We start from the raw sequence: 18,932 nt of genomic DNA on the forward strand, positions 1-18,932 counted from the left end.
ACAGACAGAGACAGTGACTCCAGACTGGCCCAGCTAGAGCCCTGTGATGGGATGTGATGAGAGCCTTTGATCTTCTTCCTCTCCACCAGGGGGTCAGATTAGAACTTCAGTCAGCCTGGCACATCAGTCCTCACAAGCCGTAATCATAGTCCTCACAAACCACAATCACAGTCCCCATAAACTCTAATCGCTCATCTCTTTCATTCTCCCCAATGATCATCAATCTACTGCATGGCATTCAGATGTTAATTGTATTTGATTAGGGAGGGATGGACCCAGTCTGTGGCTGCAGTTGTTTTACCTCCTTCCCTCTGGTTTTGGCTGATAGTGGAAGATGTGTCTGGCGGGATGATGATTCAGAGGCCAGTTTAAAACAGTGGGAGACACATTGGAATAAAAATCCACTTGGAAGACAAGGGGGAAGAGGAAGGGAGGGCCTATAACGAATCTTCCATTCCTCTCAACATTTTTAGAAAAAGCTGCTGTGCATCAACTCACTGCCTTCCAGAAGACAAACAATGTATACGAAATGCTTCAGTCTGGTTTTAGTCCCCATCATAGCACTGAGACTGCACTTGTGAAGGTGGTAAATTACCTTTTAATGGCATCAGACCGAGGCTCTGCATCTGTCCTCATGCTCCTAGACCTTAGTGCTGCATTGGATACCATCGATCACCACATTATTTTGGAGAGATTGGAAACCCAAATTGGTCTACACAGATAAGTTCCGGCCTGTTTTTTTAACCTTTATTTAACTAGGCAAGTCAGTTAAGAACAAATTCTTATTTACAATGACGGCCTAGGAACAGTGGGTTAACTGCCTGTTCAGGGGCAGAACGACAAACAACAAATTTGTACCTTGTCAGCTCGGGGATTTGAACCTGCAACCGGTTACTAGTCCAACGCTCTAACCACTAGGCTACCCTGCCGCCCCACTAGGCTGGGTTTAGATCTTATCTGTCAGAAAGATATCAGTTTGTCGCTGTGAATGGTTTGTCCTCTGACAAATCAAATGTAAATTTCGGTGTTCCTCAAGGTGTGTCATTTGAGTGGGTTGAGTCACTGACGTGATCTTTCTGTCTGGGTTGGCGCCCCCCCTTGGGTTGTGCAGTGGCGGAGATCTTTGTGGGCTATATATACTCGGCCTTGTCTCAGGATGGTAAGTTGGTGGCTGAAGATATCCCACTAATGGTGTGGGGGCTGTGCTTTGGCAAAGTGGGTGGGATTATATACTACCTGTTTGGCCCTGTCCAGGGGTATCATCGGAAGGGGCCACAGTGTCTGCTGACCCCTCCTGTCTCAGCCTCCAGTATTTATGCTACAGTAGTTTATGTGTCGGGGGCTAGGGTCAGTTTATTATATCTGGAGTACTTCTTCTGTCTTATTCAGTGTCCTGTGTGAATTTAAGTATGCTCTCTCTAATTCTCTCTTTCTTTCTCTTTCTCGGAGGACCTGAGCCCTAGGACCCTGCCTCAGGACTACCTGGCATGATGACTCCTTGCTGTCCCCAGTCCACCTGGCCGTGCTGCTGCTCCAGTTTCAACTGTTCTGCCTGCCGCTATGGAATCCTGACCTGTTCTCCGGATGTGCTACCTGTCCCAGAACTGCTGTTTTCAACTCTCTAGAGATCGCAGGAGTGGTAGAGATACTCTTAATGAATTGCTATGAAAAGCAAACTGACATTTACTCCTGAGGTGCTGACTTGCTGCATCCTCGACAACTACTGTGATTATTATTATTTGACCATGCTGGTCATTTATGAACATTTGAACATCTTGGCCATATTCTGTTATAATCTCCACCCGGCACAGCCAGAAGAGGACTGACCACCCCTCATAGCCTGGGTCCTCTGTAGGTTTAGTCCTAGGTTTTGGGGTTTCTAGGGAGTTTTTCCTAGCCACCGTGCTTCTACACCGGCATTGCTTGCTGTTTGGGGTTTTAGGCTGGGTTTCTGTACAGCACTTTGAGATATCAGCTGATGTACGAAGGGCTATATAAATACATTTGATTTGATTTGATGAGGATGGCCGGAGGAAGGAACATGGGGGTGGGATGGACAAGGATATGAGAGAGGTTAGACGATAAAATGTGGGCAGAAAAGAATGGAGATATAGAAAATAGGAGGGATGGATGAAAGAATAAGGCTTGTGTGAGAGATGTAACGGATTGGAGGGAATGATGACAAGAGGCATAAAGGTATGTAAGAATGGGAAAGGATAGAGAGAGAGAGGGGCTGTAAAACAGAGAGATCGATGAAGGAATTAATGAAGGAATGAAAGTGTGTTTAGGATGTACATTTGTTTGTGTGTAACTCTGTGTTGTTGTTTTTGTCTCACTGCTTTGCTTTATCTAGGCCCGGTCGCAGTTGTAAATGAGAACTTGTTCTCAACTGGCTTATCTGGTGAAATATAGGTGAAAAAAATGTATTCTCCCGATTCCTGCTTACCAGCAAAAACTCAAGCAGGAAATACCATTGACACACTCATTAATGAAGTGGCCTAATGAAGCAGATGCTAAAATACAGGACTGTTTCGCTAGCACAGACTGGAATATGTTTCGGGATTCATCCGATAGCATTGAGGTTTACCACATTAGTCACCAGCTTCATTAATAAATGAATCGACAACTTCGTCCCCACAGTGACCGAACATACATATCCCAACCAGAAGCCATGAATTACAAGCAACATCCGCACTGAGCTAAAACCTAGAGTTACCACTATCAAGGAGTGGGACATTAATCCAGACATTTATTTTTTTATTTGTTTTATTTTACCAGGTAAGTTAAATGAGAACACATTCTTATTTACAGCAACAATCTGGGGAACAGTTACAGGGGAAAGGAGGTGGATGAATGAGCCAATTGTTAACTGGGGATTAATCTCCATTGCAATCTCCATTGCACTCCACACTGCCCTTTCCCACCTGGAGAAGGGGAACACCTATGTGAGAACGTTGTTCATTGATTACAGCTCAGCGTTCAACACCATAGTGCCCTCCAAGCTCTTCACTAAGATAATGGACTGAGCACCTCCCTCTGCAACTGGATCCTGGATTTCCTGATGGATCGCCTCCAGGTTTCGAGCGTAGGCAACAACACATCCACCACACTGACCCTCAGCATGGGGGCCCCTCAGGAGTGAGAGCTAAGTCCCCTCCTGTACTCCATGTTCACCCACATCTGTGTGGCCGTGCATGACTCCAACACCATCATTAAGTTTACCGACGACACAACGGCAGGCCTCATCACCAACGACGATCAGACAGCCTATAAGGAGGAGGTCAGAGAACTGGCAGAAGCTGATCGTGGACTACACAAAGTGTACGTGACGAGTCAACTTTTTTGACTCATCACATACGCTGCTGCTACTGTTTATTATCTGTCCCTTTCTTCCTAGTTATATGTACATATATAACTCAATTACCTCGAACCTCAATTACCTGCACATCCACTCAGTACTGGTACCCGTGTGTATAGCCAAGTTATCACTACTCATTGTGTATTTATTCATAGTTTTATTGTTATGTGTTTCACGTTTCTATTATTTCTCTATTTTCTATCTATCTGCATTGTTGGGAAGGGCCCGTAAGCATTTCACTGTTAGTCTAGACCTGTTGTTAATGAAGCATGTGACGAATAACATTTTATTTGATAACACCATCCCTCTCTCCTCTCCTCCAAACCTCCGCCAGAGAGAAACGGTAATCTGGCATTTAGCAATGGGAAAACAAATGTGGTAGCTTCAAACATATCTCCTGATCTTCCTGTTATTTTTCTGCCCACCACGGGAATAATGCATGCCAGGGAAGAAGAGGAGGGAGAGGAGGAGGGAAGAGAGAGGAGGAGGAGGAAGCCCTCAGTGAAAGCGGGTCACTTCTTGGCAAATTACCAAGTGCATATTCCCATGCTGGGTTTGAAATGCCACCCCTGCTCTGTCCAAACGCTTGGTGGGCTGAGGGAAGATAGAGAAGAGATAGAGAAGGTGGGCTGGGAGAGGAGAAGGGAGATGAAAGGAAAGTGGGCTTGGGAAAGGGGGATGAGAGGAGGGAATTGGAGAAGAGATGGACTGAAGGGAAGAGGAGGGAAGAGAGGGAAGACGAGAGGAGGAGGGATCAGGACTGAGCAGGAGGAAAAATAAGACATAGGCTGGGGGAGGAGAGAAAAGAAGTAAGAGAAGAGGAAGGGAGAGAGAGAAGGGAATAAGAGAGAAGAGGACAGAAGAGGAGGGAAAAAAAGAGTTAGGCTGGGAGAGGAGAGGAAGATGAGGGAACAGAAGGCTCAGAAGGGCAGCCAGCTACCTCAGGCTCGCTCACTCTGTTTCTTGCTCTCTCTCCTACTTCTTTCTTTCTTTCTCTCTTTCTTTCTTTCATTCTCATTCCCACTCCCATTTTTCCCCTCCCTCTTTCCACTAGCAGTCTCTGGGCACACCCTTATTTATTTAAATACATATCTCCCCATCCAGAGTGGAAAGTACTGAGATGTCTCCATATACCCCACCCTATAGACTTACCTATAGACATTATGTCTATGGTATATTGTCTCATTCTTACCTGTGTGAAGAATGGTTCGTAGATCTCCACTCCCTTGTCAGAGCCCTGTGAGAGGACATCTCGTCCGCGGTGCCAGCTGTAGCGGACAGGGGGGTTGGAGTTAGCCATGCAGCGCAGGAACACTGTCCTCTCATAGTAGAACTGCTCTTTGGCCTCTCCTACACTCTGGTGCACCGTCACTACAGGGTCATCCAGGACTGGAGACAGAGAGGAACAGGGGAAGAGGAGAGGACAATCTATTGATCAACCAATCAATAAATACATTGGGCAAGTAATGAATCCATTGAGAGATCAATTGAATGGCTACCTAACCAATAAGACATTTGCATTATCGATGATCAACACCACGTGAAAAAAAAATTGCTACTGTTCAAAAGTTTGGGGTCACTTAGAAATGTCCTTGTTTTTGAAAGAAAATCACATTTTTTGTCCATTAAAATGACATCAAATGGATCAGAAATACAGTATAGACATTGTTAATGTTGTAAATGACAGAAGCCTCACAAGTCCTCAACTGGCAGCTTCATTAAATAGTGCCTGCAAAACACCCGTCTCAACGTCAACAGGGAAGAGGCGACTACGGGATGCTGGCCTTCGAGGCAGAGTTGCAAAGAAAAAGATATCTCAGACTAGCCAATAAAAATAAAAGATTAAGATGGGCAAAAGAACACGCACACTGGACAGGGGTACTCTGCTTAGAAGGCCAGCATCCCGGAGTTACCTCTTCACTGTTTTGCGGGAACTATTTAATGAAGCTGCCAGTTGAGGACTTCTGAGATGTCTGTTTCTCAAAATAGACACTCTAATGTACTTGTCCTCGTCCTCAGATGTGCACCGGGGCCTCCCACTCCTCTTTCTATTCTGGTTAGAGACAGTTTACACTGTTCTGTGAAGGGAGTAGTACACAGTGTTGCACAAGATCTTCAGTTTCTTGGCAATTTCTCGCATGGAATAGCCTTAAATTCTCAAAATAAGAGTAGACTGATGAGTTTCAGAAGAAAGGTCTTTATTTCTGGCCATTTTGAGCCTGTAATCGAACCCACAAATGCTGATGCTCCAGATACTCAACGCCTATGTAGATATTCCATAAAAAAATCAGCCATTTCCAGTTACAATAGTCATTTACAACATTAACAATGTCTACACTGTATTTCTGATCAATTTGATGTCATTTTAATGGACAATTTTTTTTGATTTTCTTTCAAAAACAAGGACATTTCTAAGTGACACCAAACATTTTGAACTTTAGTGTATGTATATATATATATATATATATATATATATATATATATATATATATATATGTATATATATATATATATATATATATATATATATAAATACAGTGGGGAGAACAAGTATTTGAAACACTGCTGATTTTGCAGGTTTTCCTACTTACAAAGCATGTAGAGGTCTGTAATTTTTATCATAGGTACACTTCAACAGTGAGAGACGGAATCTAAAACAAAAATCTGTTAAATCACATTGTGATTTTTAAGTAATTAATTTGCATTAATTTGCACTGCAAAATCGGCAGTGTATCAAATACTTGTTCTCCCCACTGTGTATATATACTATATATATTGTATGATTTTTTATGAATTTATTTGCAAATTATGGTGGAAAATAAGTATTTGGTCACCTACAAACAAGCAAGATTTCTGGCTCTCACAGACCTGTAACTTGTTCTTTAAGAGGCTTCTCTGTCCTCCACTCGTTACCTGTATTAAGGGCACCTGTTTGAACTTGTTATCAGTATAAAAGACACCTGTCCACAACCTCAAACAGTCACACTCCAAACTCCACTATGGCCAAGACCAAAGAGCTGTCAAAGGACACCAGAAACAAAATTGTAGACCTGCAAAAGGCTGGGAAGACTGAATCTGCAATAGGTAAGCAGCTTGGTTTGAAGAAATCAACTGTGGGAGCAATTATTAGGAAATGGAAGACATACAAGACCACTGATAATCTCCCTCGATCTGGGGCTCCACGCAAGATCTCACCCTCGATCTGGGGCCCCACGCAAGATCTCACCCCGTGGGGTCAAAATGATCACAAGAACGGTGAGCAAAAATCCCAGAACCACACGGGGGGACCTAGTGAATGACCTGCAGAGAGCTGGGACCAAAGTAACAAAGTCTACCATCAGTAACACACTACGCCGCCAGGGACTCAAATCCTGCAGTGCCAGACGTGTCCCCCTGCTTAAGCAACTACATGTCCAGGCCCGTCTGAAGTTTGCTAGAGAGCATTTGGATGATCCAGAAGAAGATTGGGAGAATGTCATATGGTCAGATGAAACCAAAATATAACTTTTTGGTAAAAACTCAACTCGTCGTGTTTGGGGGACAAAGAATGCTGAGTTGCATCCAAAGAACACCATACCTACTGTGAAGCATGGGGGTGGAAACATCATGCTTTGGGGCTGTTTTTCTGCAAAGGGACCAGGACGACTGATCCGTGTAAAGGAAAGAATGAATGGGGCCATGTATCGTGAGATTTTGAGTGAAAACCTCCTTCTATCAGCAAGGGCATTGAAGATGAAACGTGGCTGGGTCTTTCAGCATGACAATGATCCCAAACACACCGCCCAGGCAACGAAGGAGTGGCTTCGTAAGAAGCATTTCAAAGTCCTGGAGTGGCCAAGCCAGTCTCCAGATCTCAACCCCATAGAAAATCTTTCGAGGGAGTTGAAAGTCCGTGTTGCCCAGCAACAGCCCCAAAACATCACTGCTCTAGAGGAGATCTGCATGGAGGAATGGGCCAAAATACCAGCAACAGTGTGTGAAAACCTTGTGAAGACTTACAGAAAACGTTTGACCTCTGTCATTGCCAACAAAGGGTGTATAACAAAGTATTGAGATAAACTTTTGTTATTGACCAAATACCTATTTTCCACCATAATTTGCAAATAAATTCATTAAAAAAATGTTTTTCTCATTTTGTCTGTCATAGTTGAAGTGTACCTATGATGAAAATTACAGGCCTCTCATCTTTTTAAGTGGGAGAACTTGCACAATTGGTGGCTGACTAAATACTTTTTTGCCCCACTGTATATATATAGTCAAACACTTTCGGACACGTGTGATGTTTCACACATATTTTTCACGTGAAAAAATCCACGTGGGGAAAAACATACTTGTGTCAAGTGTCACATGGATTTTTCACATTACTCATACACATCTGATTTCCCAATTTTTCACGTATGCTTTTGTAACTGTCAGGATTAGAACCATAATCTCCAATGGGAGTAGGCAATGTCTTGACCATACGAACAAGAGTGAAAATAAACATTGTGTAGTCGCAGGTGGGGCTACCTCATCACGTGACCATGAGCAAACATGACCGACTCATGTCTGCTACACTTTCACATGTGCATTTTCAAATTTTAAGGTCAACTAGGGCTGTCAAACGACAACACATTTCAATCGAGTTAATCGCATGATTTGCTTTGATAATCGCATGATCACAATTCATTTTAAATGCATAATTTGCTCATATTGAGCTGTAATTTAAGATTTTTTTATGCAAAAAGCATTACAAGACTATTTACATCTTGATTTTTTTCCAAAGAAACAGTTAGAAAAATCGGGTAAATTGATAAACACGTTTTCTTTAACCTCAAAGTCACCTTGTTTTGACATCATTGTTTTTAGCTGTATAGATTATGCATTTTTTATGTTTTCTGTGAATTTTGAACAATTTCAGATAACGAGCTGAGATTAGGGGCACACTCTTAAAGGGAGTCCACAGAAGCAGTCAATCAATCAGATTCCAAACCCTCCACTATGGCCAAGACCAAAGAGCTCTCCAAGGATGTCAGGGTCAAGATTGTAGACCTACACAAGGCTGGAATGGGCTACAAGACCATCGCCAAGCAGCTTGGTGAGAAGGTGACAACAGTTGGTGCGATTATTCGCAAATGGAAGAAACACAAAAGAACTGTCAATCTCCCTCGGCCTGGGGCTCCATGCAAGATCTCACCTCGTGGAGTTGCAATGATTATGAGAACGGTGAGGAATCAGCCACACGGGAGGATCTTGTCAATGATCTCAAGGCAGCTGGGACCATAGTCACCAAGAAAACAATTGGTAACACACTGCGCCGTGAAGGACTGAAATCCTGCAGCGCCCGCAAGGTCCCCCTGCTCAAGAAAGCACATATGCCGTCTGAAGTTTGCCAATGAACATCTGAATAATTCAGAGGACAACTGGGTGAAAGTGTTGTGGTCAGATGAGACCAAAATGGAGCTCTTTGGCATCAACTCAACTCGCCGTGTTTGGAGGAGGAGGAATGCTGCCTATGATCCCAAGAACACCATCCCCAAAGGCAAACATGGAGGTGGAAACATTATGCTTTGGGGGTTTTTCTGCTAAGGGGACAGGACAACTTCACCGCATCAAAGGGACGATGGACGGGGCCATTTACCTCCTACCCTCAGCCAGGGCATTGAAATTGGGTCATGGATGGGTATTCCAGCATGACAATGACCCAAAACACACGGCCAAGGCAACAAAGGAGTGGCTCAAGAAGAAGCACATTAAGGTCCTGGAGTGGCCTCGCCAGTCTCCATACCTTAATCCGATAGAAAATCTGTGGAGGGAACTGAAGGTTTGAGTTGCCAAACGTCAGCCTCGAAACCTTAATAACTTGGAGAAGATCTGCAAAGAGAGGTGGGACAAAATCCCTCCTGAGATGTGTGCAAACCTGGTGGCCAACTACGAGAAACGTCTGACCTCTGTGATTACCAACAAGGGTTTTGCCACCAAGTACTAAGTCATGTTTTGCTTAGGGTTCAAATACTTATTTGCCTCATTAAAATGCAAATCAATAAATAACATTTTTGACATGCGTTTTCTGTATTTTTGTTGTTGTTATTCTGTCTCTCACTGTTCAAATAAACCTACCATTAAAATTATAGACTGATCATTTCTTTGTCAGTGGGCAACGTACAAAATCAGCAGGGGATCAAATACATTTTTTCCTCACTGTACATCTGAATGCCTTCAACTGAATGTGTGTTCCGCATTTAACCCAACCCAACCCTGAATCAGAGGTGCGGGGGGCTGCCTTAATCGAAATCCACGTCTTCGGTGCCCGGGGAACAGTGGATCGACTGCTCAGGGGCAGTCGATCCAGCAACATTTCAATAATAACACAACAACATCTTGATGTCTGAAGCAAACAACTGTAGCTAATTAACCAGCTAATCTCTGTAACTAGCCAGCTAGCTAGCAAAGCTAAAGCGCTTGCAAACAGGTTAGCATAACTCTAGACAAAGAAAAATCAGTTTTTCTAATTAGGCAAGCTGGCTACATTTTTAAAGCCAGCAAACACGTTTCTCACATGCTAGGAACGTAGATTTTCTCCAAAGTATATTGAAAAAAAGTGTATTTCGCTCCCAAAAACAAATTGTGAAAAGTTCAAAGGTCACACTTAGTTCAGAGCCTCTGTTATTGACATGTACTTATTCCAAGATGGTGTAGCAGTCGGACGTGTCTTTTGTCTTGTCCCGTGTAAATAATAGTTTACCTTGTTTTTTTCTTGTATATACTTTGTGTATATTTTAATCTCACTTTCCATCTACGGACTGAATATACTCTCCTGTAACCCGCCTCACCCAATGTGGTACAGATCTGCTATTTTTATACTTTAGAACCAGAACCCCCACCATAACTAGCTACTAGCTAGTAGTCAGTTAGCCACTGCCATAACTCGGACACCAGCCAGCCTCAGCTCGGTCAATACCTGCCAGTTTGCACAGTGCGATATCAACCCAGAGCATATCGAACTGCTTTTTCTCTACCTCTGAATTCCTACTACAAGCTCTGGACCATTAAACCAGATCATAGCAGCTAGCTAGCTGCAATCCGATAGGCTACTCCTGGCTAATGCCTCTGAGGTCTACCAGCTAATTATTGGGCTACAATACCTCTTTTGCCAATTGGCCTGGACCCTTTATTGTCGACACAGAGCCCCGCCGATCCATCACGGCTGGTCTGCCGACGTAATCGTCCGAGGTGTTTTCAACAGGCTTTTCTGTTGCGACGTCGCCGAAGACCCATCAGTTGGCCACGGCCCGCTAGCTTTCTGAATCGCCGTGTCTCCAGCTCACCTAGCGTAGTAGCAACTACCGAACGGCTCCCTGACTCACCTATTGCTGCTCATTGGACCCTATGATCACTCGGCTACACATGCCGCCCCCTAATGTTAATATGCCTTGTCTTCTGCTGTTTAGGTTAGTTAGTATTGTTTTATGTCACTGCAGAGCTCCCAGCCCCACCCTAAATGCCTTAGATAGCTCTTTGTCGCACCCTCACACACATGCAGAGACCTCACCTGGCTTAACTGGTGCCTCCAGAGACGCAACCACTCTCATCATCATTCAATATCTATGTTTGCCTCTACTGTACTCACATCCTACCATACCCTTGTCTGTACATTATGCCCTGAATCTATTCTACCGCGCCCAGAAATCTGCTCCTTAAATTATCTGTACCCAACGCACTAGACGACCAGTTCTTAGAATCTTTAGCCGTGCCCTTATTCTACTCTTCCTCTGTTCCTCTGGTAATGTAGAGGTTAACCCAGGCCATGTAGCCCCCAGCACCACACCTATACCCAAGCGGCTCTCATTTGTTGACTTCTGTAACCATAAAAGCCTTGGTTTAATCAAATCAAATCAAATTGTATTTGTCACATATACATGGTTAGCAGATGTTAATGTGAGTGTAGTGAAATGCTTGTGCTTCTAGTTCCGTCAATGCAGTAATAACCAACGAGTAATCTAACCTAACAATTACACTACTAACTCATACACACAAGTGTAAAGGGATAAAGAATATGTACATAAAGATATATGAATGAGTGATGGTACAGAACGGTATAGGCAAGATGCAGTAGATGGTATCGAGTACAGTATATACATATGAGATGAGTAATGTAGGGTATGTAAACATAAAAGTGGCATAGTTTAAAGTGGCTAGTGATACATTTTTTACATCAATTTCTATCAACATCAGAAGCCTCCTCCCAAAGTGTGTTTTAGTCACTGCTTTAGCACATGCCGCCAATCCTGATGTCCTAGGAGTGTCTGAATCCTGACTTAGGAAGGCCACAAAAAATTCTGAAATTTCCATCCCCAACTACAACATTTTCCTACAAGATTAAACTGCCAACGGGGGCGGAGTTGCGATCCACTGCAGAGATAGCCTGTAGAGTACCTTAATACTATCCAGGTCTGTGCCCAAACAATTTGAGCTTCTACTTTTAAAAATCCACCTTTCCAGAAGTAAGTCTCTCACTGTTGCCGCTTCTTATAGACCCCCTCTCAGCTCCCAGCTGTGCCCTGGACACCATATGTGAATTGATTGACACCTGTCTGTCTTCAGAGTTCGTACTGTTAGGTGACCTAAACTGGGATATGCTTAACGCCCCAGTCGTCCTACAGTTTAAGATAGATGCCCTCAATCTCACAAAAATGATCAAGGACACTATCAGGTACAATCCTAAATCCGTAACCATGGGCACCCTCATAGATATCATCCTGACCAACTTGCCCTCTAAATACACCTCTGCTGTCTTCAACCAGGATCTCAGCGATCACTGCCTCATTGCCTGCATCTGTAATGGGTCCGCAGTCAAACAACCACCCCTCATCACTGTCAAAAGCTCCCTTAAACACTTCAGTGAGCAGGCCTTCCTAATTGACCTGGTATCCTGGAAGGATATTGACCTCATCCCGTCAGTAGAGGATGCCTGGTTGCTCTTTAAAAGTGCTTTCCATCCTAAATAAGCATACCCCATTCAAAAAATGTAGAACTAAGAACAGATATAGCCCTTAGTTCACCCCAGACTTGACTGTCCTTGACCAGGACAAAAACATCCTGTGGCGTATTACATTAGCATTGAATAGCCCCCGCAATATGCAACTTTTCAGGGCAGTCAGGAACCAATATACACAGTCAGTTAGGAAAGCAAAGGCAAGCTTTTTCAAACAGAAATTTGCATCCTGTAGCACTAATTCCAAAAAGTTTTGGGACACTGTAAAGTCCATGGAGAATAAGAGCACCTCTTCCCAGCTGCCCACTGCACTGAGGCTAGGAAACACTGTCACCACCAATAAATCAATGATAATGGATAATTTCAATAAGCATTTTTATACAGCTGGCCATGCTTGCCACCTGGCTACCCCTACCCTGGCCAACAGCTCTGTACCCCCCTGCAGAAACTTGCCCAACTTGCCCACTTGCCCCCCGCTTCTCCTTCACCCAAATCCAGACAGCTGATGTTCTGAAAGAGCTGCAGAATCTGGAACCATACAAATCAGCTGGGCTAGACAATCTGGACCCTCTCTTTCTAAAATGATCTGCCGCAATTGTTGCAACCCCTATTACTAGCCTGTTCAACCTCTCTTTCATATTGTCTGAGATTACAAAGATTGGAAAGCTGCCACGGTCATCCCCCTCTTCAAATGGGGAGACACTCTAGACCCAAACTGTAACAGTTCTAAAATCTTCGAAAGCCAAGTTAACAAACAGATCACCGACCATTTTGAATCCCACTTCTCTACTATGCAATCTGGTTTCCGAGCCGGTCACGGGTGCACCTAAACCACGCTCAAGATCCTAAAATATATCATAACCGCCATCGATAAAAGACAGTACTGTGCAGCCGTCTTCATCGACCTGGCCAAGGCTTTCGACTCTGTCAATCACCACATTCTTATCGGCAGACTCAATAGCATTGGTTTCTCAAATGACTGCCTCCCCTGGTTCACAAACTACTTCTCAGATAGAGTTCAGTGTGTCAAATCGGAGGGCCTGTTGTCCGGACCTCTGGCAGTCTCTATGGGGGTGCCACAGGGTTCAATTCTCGGGCCAACTCTTTTCTCTGTATATATCAATGATGTCGCTCTTTGTCACAGTCGTCCTCCTCTTCATCTGAAGAGGAGAGGCGAGAAGGATCGGAGGACCAAAATGCGGCGTGATATGTGCTCATCATGAATTTTAATAAAGAAAACACTGAACACTATACAAAACAGTAAACAAAATAACAACCGTGAAGCTAATGCGAGCTGCGCTGAAACAAGCCATCAACATAGACAATCACCCACAAACAAACAGTGCAACCCAGGCTACCTATGACACCTGCCTCTGATTGAGAACCATACTAGGCCGAAACATAGGAATCCCAAATCATAGAAAATCAAACATAGACTGCCCACCCAACTCACGCCCTGACCATACTAAATCAATACAAAACAAAGGAAATAAAGGTCAGAACGTGACACTCTTGCTGCTGGTGATTCCCTGATCCACCTCTGCGCAGACGACACCATTCTCTATACATCTGGCTCTTATTTGACACTGTCTTAACAAACCTCCAAATGAGCTTGCAATACAACACTCCGTCCGTGGCCTCCAACTGCTTTTAAATGCTTGAAAAACTAAAAGCATGATCTTCAACCAATTGGTACCTGCACCCGCCCGCCCGACTAGCATCACTACTCTGGACAGTTCTGAATATGTGGACAACTACAAATACCTAGGTGTCTGGTTAGACTGTAAACTCTTCTTCCAGACTCACATTCCAAAATTAAAAATAGAATCGGCTTCATATTTCACAACAAAGCCTCCTTCACTCATCCTGCCAAACACACCCTCATAAAACGGACTATCCTACAAAAAAATCACTGAACCTGGAGACATCTCTCCCTCACTAACTTTAAGCATCAGCTGTCAGAGCAGCTTACCAATCACTGTACCTGTACACAGCCCATCTGTCAATAGCAGACCCCTCCAGTGTTAATGCTAAATTGTAATTATTTTGCCTCTATGACCTACTTATATCTCCCTAGTCGTACTGCATTTGCACACACTGTACACCTTTTCTATTGAGTTATTGCATGTACGTGGAATGGGGGGAGAAAGTAGGATAACTACACAGTGACTCAACTCACAGGTACGTCACACACTGACTGCTCATGGGAAAACCTCAGAGGTCCCTACTCAAGCATCAACGCATTCACACACACACTCACTCACTCACTCCTCCCCCCCAAGAGCACATTGACTTTCCTAATCACTGATGTAGCATGCATAGCCTTCAAAGTGGCAGTCCTGTAGGAGACAGAAAGGTTTGCAAAGAATCCCTAATATCCTCTGCAAACCCATCACTGATGCCATCATTCCTTAAGATAATATTTAGTTGACCTCTTGTCCCTACGGGAGCTCAGTTAAATAATATCTCTGTTTCCCAACACATCAGAGAGAAGTTCTTCCCCGTCTGCCTAACATTTGGCTATTTGAGCAAAGTGCTCGTGGTTGATTAAATGGATTCAAAGTTAATCATCTTAATCGCCTGACGAATTAAGCCTTGGCAATGGGTGTTCATCATATCTCTGACTGTCTTTTAGCATGTTAATTCTCGCCTTTTTAAGATTATGTCAATTTGCACATTCAAAGAAACTATAAGGGGGTTTAGTCCATTTCCCCTCTCATCTCTCTCTGAGATGCAATCAGTTCTCGACGCAAACAGGCAATTTAAATGGAAATGATGTAGAAAAAACAATGCAAGATATGCCCTCATGCTAAAAACTCCTAAACGATGACAGATGACCTTTTGCGCATACAAAGAAGGCAGTGACTGAGCTCTAATCTCATTTTGTATAACTATTCCACCACTAACCATAAAGAAACGATATGAGGCATTGAATTGGAGATGTTAATCAATGGATTCATTGCCTGGAAATCAGACTCCCAGCATCGTCCTGTCCCCCTCTGGGCTATACGGCAGGACCATGGCCTAACCAGGGAGCACACTGCAACCCCCGCCCCCCTCCACACACACACACAAACACACACATGCAAGCACACACACACACACGCACACAAACATAGACATACACACACAGACACGTTACAGTGTGTGTTGTGTTTGTGCGTCATTCCATTACAGAACGATTGACTGGATTCATTTTTGCGGAGCAGTCTTTAAATAAACTCTAAATAAATACACTGATTTATTATGGAGACGGTAGGATGGTGTGTATGTGTGTGTGTGTGTGCGTGCATGTGTGCGTATCTGGGAGTGTATTCACGTGCGTGTGTGCGCATGCTCGCTTGCATGTGTGTGTCCTGTATAATAGTATGAATCCCACATCTTATCTCCAGCTGTTCCCTTCTCTCTGCCCGATTCACTCAATGGAGGAAGAAAGGAGCACGTGTCTCTGAATGCAGAACCTGATTGGGGCATGTCAACCCCACCGCAATTACCTTCAGGAGTCAGACTCTGATGGTTGTAAAGCTTAACCTACAGAGCCCGCAGGAGGTGTGTGTGTGTGTACGCCGTGGTACTGGCTCCGCTACAGATTTGTTAGGGTTTGCAATTGAAGGTTTAACGGGTGGTTCGCAGGCAAGTGAATATGTCCAAATACAGCTCAACGCTCTGTGGCAGCAAGTTAAACCTTGATACGTCACTGGCCTCTCTCACTCCCACTCAGTCATGACCAGCGAGTCAAAACGTTGAGTTCTTCACGTTTCAGACACAAGAGCAAGAGAGAAGAAGAGAGAGCGAAAGACACAGAGAGCGACAGGGCAAGGAAAAGGGAGAGAGAGAGAGAGAGAAAAGAACAGAGGGAGAGAGAGAGGGAAAGAGAGCGAGAGCAAAGAACAGAGGGAGAGAGAGAGGGAAAGAGAGAGAGACAGGAATGGAGAGACATAGACAGAGAGCGACAGAGCAAGGGAAAGGGAGAGAGGGAGAGAAAAGAACAGAGGGAGAGAGGGAGGGAAAGAGAGAGAGAGAAAAGAACAGAGGGAGAGAGAGAGGGAAAGAGCGAGAGAAAAGAACAGAGGGAGAGAGAGAGGGAAAGAGAGAGAGAAAAGAACAGAGGGAGAGAGAGAGGGAAAGAGAGAGAGACAGGAATGGAGAGACATAGACAGAGAGCGACAGAGCAAGGGAAAGGGAGAGAGGGAGAGAAAAGAACAGAGGGAGAGAGGGAGGGAAAGAGAGAGAGAGAGAAAAGAACAGAGGGAGAGAGAGAGGGAAAGAGAGAGACAGGAATGGAGAGACATAGACAGAGAGAGAAAGAGTAAGAGAGAGGGAAAGAAACAGGAACAGAGGGAGAGATGTCACAGGCCTCACACAGAGAGAGACATAGACAGAGAGAAAGAGAGAAGGAGAGAGAGAGAGAGAGAGAGAGAGAGAGAGAGAAAGAGGGGTCATGTCATATCGTTTACTCAAGCACTGTTCATCAGACATGACTAGTGAGTCATACAAACTCTTCTTCAGAAAGGCAGCATGGAGAATGTTATCCCTTCAGACTCGTGGGAATTGTGGATAGGACTAAATGTAAATGTTTTGTACAGAAGAAATATGATATGCATATGCTTAACCATGGTAGAAATTGAAAGGGAAAAGTTTGAAAATTATTAGACTATAAAAGGTGAGGAAACAACAGTTCACACAAGACTGAATCTAAACATTACACTGTGCATTTGACATCTTCTGTACTTTTTGCCGCATTTCTGATAAATTCTGAAAATACTTTGGATACATAAGGTAACATGATATTCCTGGAAAAAACAATATTCTTGGAAAAAAGGTTTGAGTGAGAGGACTAACTGGTGTCTCCAAGTGGCCACATCTCTTTACAACTAGAGCATCACACTTGTAGTTGTTTTGTTTGGAACACAGCCTTGTATCTCTGCCCTCATTCAAAAACTGTCCAAAAATGGTCTATTCGAAATTGCAATCTGAGTGAGGTGGGCATCATTTAAAAGCTTGATCTATTGCCAAAATGCCTGGCTAAGTTATAAAATACGATTTGACAGTGTTAGGCTTTCAAAATGCAATTCAGGGAAACAAATTATCATTTTGGTGCACATAGAAAGGAGCCCTGAGGGCATTCAGGTGCTTGTGCTGTGGGGAAGTTTCTTCACAATAGACAAAGAGGCTCATTCTGTTCAGAACAACCCAGGGTATGACGCCATGTCATCTTGTAACTGTACATGAAACATAGTAATCATAAAAATTGGCACTGTATACAACATGAGTTTTATGATATGGAAATGTGTCCATTTTCCCCAAGATACACACACTTCTCTCCCAACACCTTCCTCTCTATCCCAACCCCTCCCTCTCTCTCCCAACGACTCTCGCTATCTCCCCGTCTCTTTCTCTTCCTCAACACCTCTTCTTCCCTCTCTATCTATCTCCCTCCCTCTCTTCACATAATCTACGCCAGTCATTTGGAAGGGAGAGAGATATAGCGAGAGAAAGAGAGAGAGAGAAAGAGAGGGAGCGAACAGAGTGAGATAAAGAGACATAGAGAGAATGATCAGCACCCATGAGGCTTTGAGTCCGTCAGCCCATCGTGTCAGAGGGCTGTGGATTAATTTCACCCAGTTGCCGTGGCAGTAATCATTGTCCCAGCTTGATTACAATGCCGCACTGCCAAACTCCCTAACACTGTTGTGTTTATCCATCTACGGGTAGAAATAGTCCCATTATGTCAAAGATAAGCAATTTGCTTTCGTTCTCTGCTAAGAGAAAGGGAAGGATAAAGGAGGGGAAATGGAGGGAAGTGGCAAATTGCAGGCATCCAGATGCCAGGTTAATGAGATGGCGAATCTATTGGCTGTCTTCTGTAATCATTCCCTCAATACATTGGCAGAGCATCCTCTGCTCTCCATTCGAGGGGCTATTTTGGTGTATGGTTGAGAGAGAGAGTCGTGGACGAGAGGTATCAGTGTGTCACCCCCTGACCGTAGAGATCCTTTTATTCTCTACGTTTGTTTGGTCAGGGTGTGACTCGGGTGGGAAAGTCTATGCCTTCTGGTTCTTTGTTTTTGGCCGGGTATGATTCTCAATCAGGGACAGCTGTCTACCGTTGTCTCTGATTGGGAATCATACTTAGGCAGCCTTTTTTCCTTTTCTCATTTGTGGGTTGTTGTCTTCGTTTAATGCATGTATAGCCTTACAGAGCTTCATGTTAATTTTTGTTGTTTATTGTTTTGTTAGTGTAACGGATGTGAAACACTAGCTTAGTTAGCGGTGGTGCGTGCTAAATAGTGTTTCAATCGGTGACGTCACGTGCTCTGAGACCTTGAAGTAGTAGTTCCCCTTGCTCTGCAAGGGCCGCGGCTTTTGTGGAGCGATGGGTAGCGATGCTTCATGGGTGACTGTTGTTGATGTGTGCAGAGGGTCCCTGGTTCGTGCCCGGGTAAGGGCGAGGGGACGGTCTAAAGTAATACTGTTACATTGGCAAAATTTAAAAATAAAGACAAATGTACGCTTACCACCCTGCACCTTGGTCCGGTCATTTTCAAGACGAAGTTCGTGACACAGTGAGCATCCCTCCCCCTCTCGCTCTGTTCATTT

General features: G+C 44.0%; 1 protein-coding gene across 1 annotated transcript in view; it reads right to left on the reverse strand.

The window, feature by feature from the left end:
* The window catches only part of LOC112217847 (MAM domain-containing glycosylphosphatidylinositol anchor protein 2-like), a 345,651-nt gene that overhangs the window by 153,847 nt on the left and 172,872 nt on the right, over window positions 1-18,932 (reverse strand). The window contains exon 4 of the mRNA XM_042300909.1: window positions 4,551-4,747. Coding sequence (XP_042156843.1) covers window positions 4,551-4,747 — 197 coding nt within the window. The remainder of the gene's footprint in view (window positions 1-4,550; window positions 4,748-18,932) is intronic.

The sequence above is a fragment of the Oncorhynchus tshawytscha genome, linkage group LG18 (genome assembly GCF_018296145.1).
Source record: "Oncorhynchus tshawytscha isolate Ot180627B linkage group LG18, Otsh_v2.0, whole genome shotgun sequence".
NCBI lineage: Eukaryota > Metazoa > Chordata > Actinopteri > Salmoniformes > Salmonidae > Oncorhynchus > Oncorhynchus tshawytscha.